Source organism: Nicotiana sylvestris, chromosome 12 (genome assembly GCF_000393655.2).
Source record: "Nicotiana sylvestris chromosome 12, ASM39365v2, whole genome shotgun sequence".
Lineage (NCBI taxonomy): Eukaryota > Viridiplantae > Streptophyta > Magnoliopsida > Solanales > Solanaceae > Nicotiana > Nicotiana sylvestris.
In genome coordinates, this window is record NC_091068.1 from 145,263,326 (window position 1) to 145,278,065 (window position 14,740).

General features: G+C 36.1%; 1 protein-coding gene across 1 annotated transcript in view; it reads right to left on the reverse strand.

The window, feature by feature from the left end:
* The window catches only part of LOC104217568 (rop guanine nucleotide exchange factor 7-like), a 3,612-nt gene extending 227 nt beyond the window's left edge, over positions 1–3,385 (reverse strand). The window contains exons 1-7 of the mRNA XM_009767853.2: positions 2,664–3,385; positions 2,302–2,418; positions 2,039–2,193; positions 1,570–1,644; positions 1,189–1,479; positions 739–1,095; positions 1–644 (exon numbers count right to left, since the gene is read on the reverse strand). The exon at positions 1–644 is cut by the window's left edge and continues 227 nt beyond it. Coding sequence (XP_009766155.1) covers positions 138–644; positions 739–1,095; positions 1,189–1,479; positions 1,570–1,644; positions 2,039–2,193; positions 2,302–2,418; positions 2,664–3,231 — 2,070 coding nt within the window. The 5' untranslated portion in view covers positions 3,232–3,385 and the 3' untranslated portion in view covers positions 1–137. The remainder of the gene's footprint in view (positions 645–738; positions 1,096–1,188; positions 1,480–1,569; positions 1,645–2,038; positions 2,194–2,301; positions 2,419–2,663) is intronic.
* Between the last annotated feature and the right edge of the window lie 11,355 nt (positions 3,386–14,740).

Below are 14,740 nucleotides of genomic sequence, written 5' to 3' on the forward strand. Positions count from 1 at the left end.
AATAGTGGAGTATATACTAAAACCTATCTCACACTCGAATACATGGCTCTACATAAATGAGAGCATGCATAAAAGGATCTTTCTTGAGAAGAAAAATATACAGGAGTTCATTCATATAACCAAGGTACTGATCTTTATTATTCTTTCCCAGGCGAGTCGTGTGTCAATGGACTGGCAATTTCTCTTGAACATTCTGAAGAGCCTATAGACGCGGTTGCTGAAACATCTTGAGTAGTGCTTGAAAATGAATCTGATCGTTTGAAATCACTGCTGCTGAAGTCCTTCCCTTTTGAATCAACGCTCAAATAATCAGTCAAAACTTTTTTCACACCAAACCCGCGATGGGACAGCTTGCTCCCATCGAGTATTTTTGATCTTTCTCCCTTTGCTGGACTAACAAGTTGGGAAGGAGAGAAGCTTGGTGTGGTGAAAGCTGTTTTGTATGGAGTGCCATTGACAGGTACTGAGAGTGGAGTTCCCATGCTCTTATGAGCAATGATACCGACTTTGGAAATTGGAACAAATTGATCCGAGTGCTTATTCAAATCATCCACATAAAGAAGGTCATCAATGCGTGCAATAATATTGAATGCCAGGCTCTCAAGAACTCTTGAGTAGCTCTCCAATATAGATTTTCCAACATCCTAAGGAACGACAAGAAACATTAGATTTCAATAATCATGATTGGTCATAAGTGAAAAAAGTTCTTTCCTTATGAGTGAGATTTCCATATCAAACCTTGTTATATTGAATTTTACTCATGTCTAAGGTTGTCTGTGGAAGACCAGGAAACCGTTGCTTTAAGCAAAGCAAAAGGCTTTCAGCTCTATCAGCAAGCAACTCCCTCTTATCACCATCAATCATCAAATCCTTAACCATTTCCCACGAGGACTTTGAATTGGACCTATGCGCACCACTCAAAGGTTTTGAGTGAGTTCTTCTGCGCCACACATAAATTGAGGACTCCACTCGGTTTGCTATCTCTAATGCTTGATGCTCAGAAGACAAGTCAAGGCAGTCCAGCAAACATTCAGGTGAAAATTGATCCGAGGTGATATATTTGTGGATGAGATCACCTAAGCTAGCTTTTCCATTCTGCAATATTAAAAATAAGAAAACTCGCAAAATGAGTAACCCTTGTGTGAATTGTAGTATACAAACATCAGTTAAAAGAATTGTAGTCTGTACCTTAGGAAGGCCTTCTAAATATGACTCGGGCACATCCATTTCCGCTAAGGTGTTGCTGTTAATAGCCAATGCAGCTTTCAGTATTTGGTTTGTGCAGTCACGTCTGTGCTGCAATTGCCTTCTTGCATCTTCACTGAGACCACCGGAGGGAACTCTAGGTACGGGAAGCCACCATTTCTCCTCTTGACGGGGTAGAGGATTTCTGAAAGAGGACGACCCATCAGATTCCTGAGCTAAGATCCCTTGCTCAACATACCAAAATTCTGTGCTTCTGAAACTGTCTAATATCTCCTGTGAAAGTAAGCAAACACTTTAGAATATATCACTCAGCATTCAACAACAACGACTGAATTCCCAAGGAACAAGGAATGGTTATCTTACAAGAAGCATATTGTCGAGTTTACGAAGTGCTGGAAGATTGATATAAAGGTCTGACCGCGGCCTAGACGTCATGATCTAAAATAGAAAACAGATTAACACATTACGATATATGAGTCCATTTTCAAAATTACAAGTGAAAATGTAAGTGATTTTCAAAAGCTCCAAACATTTGATAAAGTCCGGTGCACACATTCACATAGGGTCCGGGGAAGGGCCGCACTCAAAGGGTGTGACGTAGACAGCCAACTCTAATGCAAGCATTAGTGACTGCTTCCTGGGCTCGAACCCGTAACCTATAGGTCACACGGAGACAACTTTACCGTTGCTCCAAGACTCCCCTTCAAAACATTTGATAAAGTGATTGGTATAAAACATTAGTCCTGCTACGTCCTCGAACCAAAGGAGCAGAACTTTCATCAGTGGTAGACAGCTTAAAGTACAAGAACAACTTCAAAGAAACCAGACTTACCTCAAGCTTGGTTCCATCTGGAAATGTTTGCCAAGAGGGTATCAATTCTACAATATGATCACTAACACAGAGAAGCCATTCCATTTCTCTACGCCACATTAACTTTTTCTCTGGAGGTAAAGGTTCTAATCTCCAAATTTGCCCAAAAAGAGTAGCTAATGGTAACAAAAGGACGAATGAGTAAAAGAAATGTACAACTTAGTCACCATAAACCAAATCCACACAATTAAAAGAGAATTCAATACGCAACAAGAGTAACATACCACATAGATTAGTAATAGCATTTGAAATTGCTAGTGCTGTGCAAACCCCATTTCCACAACCAGACATGTCTTCTCCCAACAGCAATTTTGAAAATCTCTCCTTCATCATTTCAATCTCTACACCAAAATCCAGTTTATTAAACAGCCATATTAAAGGGCAGCCCGATACTATGCACAGGGCCGGGAAGGGCCGGACCACACGGGTCTATAGAACGCAGCCTTAGCTGCAAGAGGCTGTTTCCACGGCTTGAACCTGGCGACAACTTTACCAGTTACGCCAAAGGTCCCCTTCATTAAACAGCCACATTATATACAAAAATAGAACAAGAATATATGTCTAGAAAGAATATATAAAATCTTACCAGACAAACAAGACCCTTGTTTCTCTAATTTCCTTTTATCCACATAAGGTTTCTCTACTTCTTCAGAAACATCAGAATTTGCACAGTGCTGTTGGACCTCATTCTCCTCAATATGCCAAACAATTGAAGAAGGAGAACATGAATCCTCAGACCCACTATCTTCTTCTTCATTCACAGTTTCCTCTGACACCAAAAAACCAGAAATTGAACAGCTCTCTCTATCTATCATCTTTTCATTCAAACACATTAAAGACTGAATCTTTCCACCATTTTCCCCATAATTATCAGACAAAACCTCCATTTTATCATCAAGAAAACCAGGAGAAGCACAATAAACAGAGTTGGTCATCACAATGCCATCAAATTCAAACCTTTTACTACCAAAGTTTGAGACTTTAGCTTTATGATAAAGATTTTTAAGGGATTTTGAAACCTTAAATTTCAATGCAGAAAAATGGGTTTGGTTCTTGGATTTAGTACAAGGCTCTAGTGGAATAAAATGCTTGAGCTGTGGCTGAAATTCCAAAGAGACATCTTTTTTGTCATTGTGTGACACAAGTCTATCCATAAGGTTTTTTCAACTTCAACCATGTCTGCTTCTGAAAATGGGGTAAAAATGAAAAACAAGAAATGGGGTTAATTTTTTAAAGAAAAAGATAAAAGGAAAATGGAGAATCTTGTTGATTAGAAGAGTGAAGGTGGACAATGATTAATGGAAATGTAAGTGTTGTGAAGTGGGGAAGGTTGGATAATAATATGAGTAATGGAGAGGGAACAATGATGGTAGAGAGTGAGGCTACAAAAGCAGACCAAAAAACAGCGCAAGAAGTATATTTGGTGGGCTATGGGAGCATTGCTTTTGCTTAAATGAGGAGCCTTCTACACATCACTATCAATATCACTATCACTATCTTGCTTTTGTTGGGCTTTGCTTAAACAAGGGCTCTTAAACATAATTATTGCTTACTTCACTAGCCTATTAGTACAACATTTCTTTTTCTTTAATTTTTTTTAATTACATAAGGAGAGGAGAGGGAAAAGGGTATGTTAGGGGTAAAAACTAATTTATGATAGCACAGATATCCCTATAAGGACGCGTGAGAGGTTGTTATTGGTGGGTACGAGGAGAGGCAGAGATAGGCCAAAGAAGTATTGCGGGAGGTGATTAAGAAGGATATGATGCTAGGGGTGTCAATGGTTCAGTTCGGACGATTATTTTATAAAATTAGTATACTAATTTTTCGGTTACTCTATTATGTATAACCAAAATTAGACTTTTCAAAATCGTCCCAATCATGTCTGTTTCTCTTCGGTATCGGTACGGTTCGGTTAATTTTCGGTATTTTTTTAAATATTATGTAAAATTCACCAGTTGAAGTAGAAAGCAATAACATATATTCTTTTATAGAACATAACAAAACTCTCTAGACATTTTTTCTGTTTAAAGGGTGATAAATTAGAAAAAAATGGCTAGAGTATAGATCCATCAACTGTTCTACTACAACATAAAAGAAACCAAGCAAAGGCAAAGAAAATATAAATCACACGAGTGGAAAGATATTAACTAAACTAGGATTCGAGAATAAAGTTTATAGAAGATTAAATATTCAAAAAGATAAGTCTAAATTATATGAAAGGAAACATATTCAATACATTGTAGTTTGCTACTCATAATTGCTAGAATATTTTGTGTCTTGCTAAGATACTTGAAATAACTTAGTTTAAGTAGAAGTGGCATAACATGTTTTAGGAATTAGTATTTTGAGTTTAATTACTTGTTAGCTTGTAACAGTTTTCATAATTCCAAGGCCCAAAGAAAAATCAAATGCATTATTATTTTTAAACTTACTATATAAATATATTTTCTACATGTAAAATTTATCTAGCACGGTTCGGTATTTTTTCGGTTTATTTTTATAAAATAAAAAATCTACCCTAACTATCGGTGCAGTTATAAATTTTAAAAAAAAACTACCGTTTTTATAAAAGAAACCTAAAAATCGGTTCGGTTCGGTATGATTCGGCCGGTTTAGTCGATTTTTGAATATTCATTGACACCCCTACATGACGCTGCTTCAGCTTACCGAGGACATGACACTTGATAAAATGGTGTGAAGGTCGAAAATTAGAGTAGAATAATAGTAAATAGTTGTGAGCCTTATATTTTCTTATTTTATTAGATTTCTGTTACTATTTACTACATGTTGCTTCTCTCGCTTCACAACAACAACAACAACAACAACAACAACAACGACCCAGTATAATCCCACAAGTGGAGTCTGGGGAGGGTAATATGTACGCAGACCTTACACCTACCCCAAAGGGAAGAGATGCTGTTTCCAGGAGACCCTCGGCTCAAAAAAGCAACAGGAGCCGATATATTAGTACCATAAAGATGCATAATAAAATAACAACAATATAAGAGATATGAAATACAGAATACGAAATACGAAATAGATGGCTGGTATAGTAAAACTAGCAGGTAAAACCCTGCATCAATAGACGACCAATGACATTCTTAGTCTAACTCCTAACTGGCTAGTCTCACTCTATTGTGCTGTAGAAATATTCACAAGTTTTCCCTAACCAACAACCTTAATGCTCGATCTCCATAATTCCCTGTCAAGGGTCATGTCCTCAGTAATCCTAAGTGGCACCATGTCCTGTCTGATCACCTCTCCCCAATACTTCTTAGGTTTTCCTCTACCTCTCCGCGTGCCCACTACAGCCAGTCGCTCACACCTCCTCACCGGTGCATCAGTGCTCCTCCTCTGAATATGCCCGAACCATCTGAGTCTTACTTCCTGCATCTTTTCCTCCATGGGGGCCACGCCCACCTTCTCTCGAATATCTTCATTCCTAATCTTATCCATCCTTGTATGCTCGCACATCCACCTCAACATCCTCATCTCTGCTACTTTCATCTTCTGGATGTGTGAGTTCTTTACCGGCCAACATTCAGTTCCATATAACATGGCAGGCCTAACCACTGCTCTATAAAACTTACCTTTTAGTAACGGTGACACTTTCTTGTCACACAAGACTCCCGACGCTAACCTCCACTTCATCCACCCCACCCCTATACGGTGTGTGACATCCTCGTCAATCTCCCCGATCCCCTGAATAACCGATCCAAGGTACTTGAAACTACCCCTCTTGGGAATGACTTGAGAGTCAAGCCTCACTTCAACTCCCGCTTCCGTCGGCTCAACTCCAAATTTGCACTCGAGGTATTCCGTCTTCGTCCTGCTCAACTTGAAACCTTTAGACTCAAGAGCATGTCTCCAAATCTCTAGCCTCTCGTTGACGCCGCCTCGTGTCTCGTCAATTAGAATAATGTCATCAGCAAATAGCATGCACCATGGCACCTCCCCTTGAATATGATGAGTCAGTGCATCCATCACCAGGGCAAATAGGAATGGGCTGAGCGCAGACCCTTGGTGCAACCCCGTAATAACTGGAAAGTGTTCAGAGTCGCCTCCTACTGTCCTAACCCGAGTCTTAGCTCCAGCATACATGTCTTTAATCACCCTAATATAGTCAACCGGGACCCCTTTATCCTCTAAGCAGCTCCATAAGACCTCCCTAGGAACCCTATCGTACGCTTTCTCCAGATCAATAAACACCATGTGGAGATCCTTCTTCCTATCCCTGTACTGTTCCACCATCCTCCTAATAAGGTGGATAGCTTCTGTGGTAGATCGCCCCGGCATGAACCCGAACTGGTTGTCTGAAATAGACACCGTCCTTCGCACTCTCATTTCTACCACTCTCTCCCAAACTTTCATGGTATGACTTAGTAATTTGATGCCCCTATAGTTGTTACAGCTCTGGACATCACCTTTGTTCTTATACAACGGGACCATTGTACTCCACCTCCACTCTTCAGGCATCCTATTAGTCTTGAATATAACACTAAACAATGCAGTAAGCCATTCCAAGCCTGCTCTACCCACACACCTCCACAGTTCAACCGGAATTTCGTCTGGCCCGGTAGCTCTGCCCCTTCTCATCTTACGCATTGCCTCCATGACTTCATCGATCTCAATGTCCCTACAATTACTTAATTCATGGTGACTGTCGGCATTCCTCAATTCCCCAAGTATAATATCCTGATCCCCTTCTTCACTTAGAAGTTTATGAAAGTAGGTCTGCCACCTCCTCTTAATCTGGTCATCTCCCATCAAAACTTTGCCGTCATCATCTTTTATGCACCTCACTTGGTCCAGATCCCGAGTTGTCCTCTCTCTCGCCTTAGCGAGTCGGAATAACTTCTTCTCCCCACCTTTGTTCCTTAGTTCCTCATACAGACGAGCAAAAGCTGTCGTCTTAGCCTCCGTCACTGCCATCTTCGCCTCCTTCCTAGCTACCTTATACCTTTGGCTGTTCTCTCTCTTCTCCTCCTCGTCAGTGCTCCCTACTAACCGCAGGTAAGCCGCCTTCTTTGCTTCCACTTTACCTTGGACAACTGCATTCCACCACCAATCTCCTTTGTGGCCACCATTGTGGCCCGTAGATATCCCTAACACCTCTCTCGCCGCCTTTCTTATACAGTCCGCCGTCGTCGACCACATTGTGTTTGCATCCCCACTACTTCTCCAAGCTCCCATTGTCGATAACCTTCCTTCCAACTCCTTAGCTTTATCCTTAGTTAAGGCGCCCCACCTAATCCTGGGGCGTCCTTGTACTGACCTCTTCTTCCTCCTTGTCCTAATACAAATGTCCATCACCAAAAGCCTATGTTGCTTCTCTCGCTTCGTTTTCTTATTATCTTATTGACATAATTGTATGTTGCATCTTTCTGTATTTTTTTTTTAGCCGAAGGTCTATTGAAAATAACTTATTTATCTTCTCAACACAGATGTAAGATTTGCGTACACACTATTCTCCCCAGACCCAACTTATAATATTATACTGGATATTTTATTATTATTGTTGTTTATACAAAATCATTAGATGTATGATATTATATTTGCACATAAGCTTGTCTCACTTGATATTGGTTATTCAATATACATTTTCACGGAATTAAATCATGTAACCATGATAATATTGATATATAAGTTGGCACTGATAATTTTTATCGAAATTTTACGCTATTAATTAATGAGGTTTGAATCCTCCATCCCAATTATGAAAAATGGGACTCGCCAAGTAAGCTAAGCCAATCCAATAAAACAACATTTCAATTTTCAAGTTCGTTTTGAAAAAAATATTAAAGTAATAGTTTGGTGTATGTGACATGGTCATCGGAGTCTTGTAAAGGAAGGATTAAAATAAATTATAAAGCTCATCATCCTAGATTTTAAAGTTTTCAATTTTTGGGTATGATTGTGAAATTGTTTAGTTGGATAATCAGATATAATGTTTGAATTACCTTACAGAACAAAAGAAAAGAAAGAAAAAAATCAGACATTTTAAAAGTATACAATAATGTCCATTGTCTAAAACAAGCAGGTTGGTTAAGATATTCTTTTTCTAATTTTTTATAGCTAAATATTACTTTTATGGAATTCCGTTTTACAACTCCATCTAGGTAAGTTTCCTTAATTCATAGTATAACAGAATTTTAATTAGGATAAAGGAGAGTTGTGATTGGTTAACAACTAAACTAAATATAGTCTAATTCGGTTAAATATTCAGTATATCATTTGGAACCGGAATAGTAAAGTGAATACAAAGAATTCCATACAGTCATTTCCAACAAATTAGAGATTGGGGTATAATAATATAGTTAACTATAATAATTCCACCTGTTGTTTTGTCATTTTCACTATGTTGATTTGATGTGCTTTCCTTAAACAAGCGCTCTTACATTATTATTGCTAACTTCAGTGGGTAATTAATAGTATAATATTTCAGTTTACAAGTTCGTTTTGAAGAATATTAAAGTAATAAGAGGAGTAGATGACTTGGTCATGATGTGAGAGTTTTGTAAAGGAAAAAAAAAATCAACACTATAAAATCCACAATCTAAACTTTCCAATTATTTTTTTTGGTTGGGATGATATTGTAACTCATATTCTCTTAGTTCTTCACCATCTTCCAAAATTTTAATAATTTACTTATTAAAGGTTGTAAGGGCGAACTGTTCCACATTCACCCATATCATAGTAACTCCGAAGTGATCTTCTTTTAGTTGCGGAACAAAATTCGACAATTAATTGCTGACTATGAATAACTAGCACATCAATAAGAATTGCACAAGAGTACTTCGATGAAATTTGCTTATAAAATAAAAATAACGAATGAAGAAATAACTAGCCATTTTTAAGTATCCAAGTAAACAAGGGAATGTAGCACAAATTGGTCGGATCAATGAGTTTAAATACGGAAATTTTATATTTCTATTCCATATAGGAACCTATATTACCCTCAATATTTAATGTTTGATTTAATTATATTTAGTATACCTAATTACCAATTCTATATCATAATGTGTTTTAACTGAACAATTAATGTACCTTATATCGCTCCTTAATTAACGCTATCGTATATTCCTCCAAATCCCCACCCCCCACGTTTCTCTCTCCCAAACTCACACCCACACCTACACCCACGTATCTCCCCACACCCACGCTTCAAACCCATTATTCCCTTTGCTAAAACCAGAGAAACATATATAACACCCTTCCATTAACGTCCAATTTCAAGCTTTTTTCTTCTAAAACCAGTCAAAATTGAAGTCAAATCTTCAAAGTTCATACACACATTTACCTTCAGCTTCAAATTTTCTCAATGAAGAAGAACAAACCTTCAAAGAGACAAGAGAGCAGCAATTCCATCATTGACAGCCATTAAAAAGCTTTGAAGCTTTGAATTCAAATTTGGGTTTTCAAAAATCATTATTTGTTTTGATTGGGTGTTGTTGTAAATAATTGGGAATATGTTTTGGAGTTTATATCTCAATTTTGAGGGGTTTTGGTGAAGATTTAGACTTGGTTTTGGCTGAATTTCAGATTGAAACTCGAAGAAGAAGAAGACATGACATACATTATATTACAGAAATTGTAGACTGTTTTTTGCAGAAGATTTGTAGAAGTTTTTGTCATTTTTTATTTGGGTAAACAGAAAATAAAGCATCTACAATCAGAATACAAATAATCTACAATTTATCTACAAAATATCTACAAACTAGGTACATTGAATTTTAATATCCCAATTCCCATTCGATTGTAGCTTAATTGGTATTTTCGACATAATTGCATTTTTTGCAGAAGATTTGTAGAAATTTTAGTCGTTTTTTATTTGTGAAAACAGAAAATAAAGCATCTACAATCAGAATACAAATAATCTACAATTTATCTACAAAATATCTACAAAATTGATACATTAAATTTTGATATCCCAATTCTCATTCGATTGTAGTTTAATTAGAATTTTCGACATAATTGCGTTTTTTGCAAAAGATTTGTAGAAGTTTTAATCGTTTTTATTTGTGAAAACAGAAAATAAAGCATCTACAATCAGAATATAAATAATCTCCACTTTATCTACAAAAAATTTACAAACTGGGTACATATTTGGAATCGACATGCTTCCCCTGAAATGTATGTTTCACATTTTTTATACATATTTTTGTCCAAAATAGTACTAAATCATCCACTTTAATACAATTTTTATACAATGTTGTTCAACTTTCATACAATAGGTAAATGAATAAAAGATAAATAAATAAACAACAGTCTACAATTTATCTACAGTTTTTCTACAATTTCTGCAATATGTCTTCTTCTTCTTCTTCTTCTTCTTCGAGTTTCAATCTGAAATTCAGTCAAAACCAAGTCTAATCTTCACCAAAACCCCTCAAAATTGAGATATAAACTCTAAATCATATTCCGGATTATTTTCAACAACACCCAATCCAAACAAATAATGATTTTTGAAAACCCAAATTTGAATTCAAAGCTTTCAAGCTTTTTAATGGCTATCAATGGTGGAATTGCTGCTCTTTTTTCATTTGCTTTGTATTACTGAAATTTGCGATTGAGAAATAGAGAGAGATGTAGAGAGAATTTCTGGAAACAGAGTGTATCGCAAAAACAGAGTATGAAAAATCTTGTTCTGCGTTGTGGAAGATAAGAGTGAAGCCGACGATAATTATGGAATGTGCGTGATTTGCGTTGGGGAAGATCTGGAAAATATTTAATTCCCCTATTTTAGCGCGCAAAATAAGAAATCATAAAGCTACAGTGATTCCTTATTTAATGCATTGTATATATTAGGTCAAAATACTATTAGCATGAAAGGTAATAAGCAAATTATGAACATATTTGATAATATAGTTTCATATATGGTATATATATGAAAAAGCCTCTTTAAATATTGAATAATTAAATAAAAAAGAATAAATAAAGTAAAGGGGAACTTGGTCAATGAAAACCTACTAAAATTAATCCTAGTGGATTCAAGTAGAAAGACGATAAGCATAGATTTAATAGGAAGGAGAAGAGAAGACGCTGATGAAAAATCAACCATAATTACACACACAAAAAAAAAGAATACAAGATGGGAGTTCTATCTTTGGTTCAACTTCCTTTTTAGATTATTTGGGATCTTTACATAAATAATTAAACATATTCGTTGTTTACTTTTCTAAGCCGTTATTTATACGTCAATTATGCATTGATTATACACAATTATACATATATTATATATAGATTATACTTTTATTAAATATTTTTCGTTTTTTTTTGTTTAAACGGTTAGGTTAACGATTATTTAAGTTAATTCTTAGAAATTTTAATTTTACAATCCCTCTGTAAATAGTTGTTTCAATGTAAAAAATAAATGAAACTGAGTTATAACTAGGTAAATTACGCAGGGAAGACGATATATAGTACATGACAAATCCTTAATTTGGAGTTTAGCTATACAAGTTCTAAGAAAATTTGTTTGGTTTAGCAAGTCGGACGACATTGTATTCTGAGAACAAAAGAAAGGAACTTTATAAAGAAGCTGCTTTGAAGCTGTAAACCATTTTTTTGGTCAAATCATTATGTACTCAAACCTCACTAAGTTCAATTAATTCAGATTCATTCACGCCGGTATGCCTAAAAGGCTCATTATTATTGAGTCATTTTTTATAAGAACGTTTTATCCCTTTTTTTATGCGAATTCGGATTAGTTAGATCTAGAACGGATACTAAACACCAAGTAATAAACCAAAAGAGATGCACATGCACAATGACAGAGGTAGGTTTTTGCTAAGGGGTTAAATTTTTTTAAAAAAACTATGGCCAGTGAGAATTGAAATAGTAATTTCATAAAGTTTTTGAACCCCTTGACCATTAAACTATATTTTTGGGTTGTGTCAACGAGATTCAAAATATAATATATAATAATATAAAATAAATTTTACCTTATATCTACGATATGATTTTTTGGCGAAGATTATTCGGGTGAATCTCATTCCGCCCCTAAATCCGTTCCAGCACATGCATATGCAGTGAGTTTACTGTGAGTACTTTCAACTGGCAAGCAAATCCAAGGCCATACCTATCACTATTGTTAATTTGGAAAACCATGAAAATGACCAAAAAGGATGTCTTTTTTGTCCACCTGAGAAATTAAAGGGGTCCCAACTCCCAAACAATATTACCAATTGCTAGGTCCACAACCACAAGCTTGTAGTTGCAGGAATATCAAAGTTTGGTCAGTGGTCCGCTCCTAACTAACTCCCCCAACCCTAGGGCGTTTCTTTTTTGTTCTTTTATAATCATCAATCTTTTATTTCTTCTAATTTTTAATACGTTTTTATCCATCGACTTTTGACCCTTTAAATTTATCTACAGTGTAAATAGTTTACATGTTAATTTGGTGTACTTTGATACGTCACAATATGTTACTCCCTTTGTTCTTTTTCAAGTACTTTACCCATATATATTCATATTAAAAACTTATGTGATTGTGTAATTTTTTTTTCTTTAAACTATCGATGGATATATGTACTGGTAGATGCAACATTATAAATCCAAATCCGAATGACCTAGACCTAATCAAATGAAGTAAGTTGTAGAGAAAGACCTAAAATAAATGCAAACTTATCTGAATACTAAATGCTATAATGTTGCGGTTCAGTTATTAATGTTATAAACTTACAATAGGTTTAGGTAGGGTTAAATATTATATTTAGAGAACTTTTAATAAGAACCCTAATTTTTCTTCAAAAGTACTAGTAATGGAATGGAATACGATAGGATTTCACTTGGCCAAGACCAACTACTTTGGGATATAAGTCTAGTTGATTGATATATGACTTAGTTTCTTCACTATACTTTGTCTACATCAAACTAACATTGAGAATACGCATTTTTTAAAATATATTTTCTCTTTGCTTTTTAGGTCCTACTTTTCCCTCTTTTCTCTTCAAGTATATACAGACATGGCAAGAGAAATAGGAGGAAAATGGTAACATGGTAGAATTGGAAATAACTGAAGGAATTAATGGTTACCCTCCTAAAGAAAAAATCAATGAACATTTTACTTCCTTTGGGAAAAAGATATATAGTAGGTTATATAGTGGGAGAGCTAGGAAAATGACCTTACTTTCACAAGGAAATAAGTTGGCACTATAAATGGGCCATCATTGAAAATGATACTTTAGTATCTTGTGGAGCTGAAAATTTAATTTGGTATTTATTTCTTGTTTGGGCCACTAATAATCATAGTATCTTCCAACGCATCTAACACTTTAAAACTCCACCTAAGGTTTTCACTTTACTTTCTTGTAGCTTTCCTTGTAAGGTACAAAGTTGTCCATGCCAATTAATACGGTGTTGATCATAATGCCGGTTGTTCCAGCTGAAAATAAGAAAGAGAGGTAGTATTTTACATAAGTAGTATTAATCTATTGTCACAATTCGACTTATAAATGGACTTAGATCTATGACTATATCGGTTTTAAGACTTTAATTTTCGTTTGTGCCACGACCCGGATTTCCACCCTCGGAAATCATGATGGTGCCTACTCGTGAAAGCTAGGCAAGTCGAATATTATAAATTCATTACCCTTTTTATTTAGCATGTTCAACAATTCAAAGTATTAAGTGATTAAACAACGGAATAAATTAAGTAGCCAGAAATGCGGAAGACGGAAACTTAATAGTTCAACCAAATACTGCTACATAATCTGAAGTACAATACTACCCAGAATTTGGTGTCACAAGTCACACACTATCTAAGAATACTACATATAAGGTCTGAATAAAAATACACAAATCTGTCTTTGAATAAGTAAAAACAGAAAGAGAAGTGATAGGAGGAGACGCCAAGGCCCGCGGACGTGTGCAGGACTATTTCGGGTCGCCTGAGTGGACTGAAGACAACACTCTCACTACGGTCCAAACACTCCGGTATTAGTATCTGCACACAGTGCAGAGTGTAGTATTAGCATAACCGACCCCATGTGCTGGTAAGTGCCTAGCCTAACCTCGACGAAGTAGTGACGAGGCTAGGACCGGACTACCGAAATAAACCTGTGCAGTTAAATCATATACAGCGAAAAATAAAAGCAGATAATTACAGCTAAAGTTGGGCGGGGAAAACATGCTGCGGGGAGTAAGAGATAACAACAGAATACCAATAGAAAAATATAAGGAACACCATAAATCAATTACCAGCAAAAGATAAGGAATAAGAAACAAGTACACATGTAATACCGTTGCAGGCGTGCAACCCGCTCCTATTTTATATAGTACCGTTGCAGGCGTGCAACCCGCTCCCATTTCATATGATACCTTTGCAGGCGTGCAACCCGCTCCTATTTTATATAATACCGTTGCAGGCGTGCAACCCACTTCCATTTCATTTATCAACACCAATCATAAAAGAATCCCGGCAAATGAACAACATAACAACATCATCCCGGCAAGGAACCAATATTATAAACAACAACATCTCGGTAAGGGAACAATAATATAACAACAACATCCCGACAAGGGAATAGTAATATAGCAACAATATGAAGCACGAATAACCACAACGGAGTCACAACAATTACGATATAAGACTCACGGGCATGCTTGACACCGACGTATAGATACTCGTCACCATGCCTATACGTCGTACTCCACAAT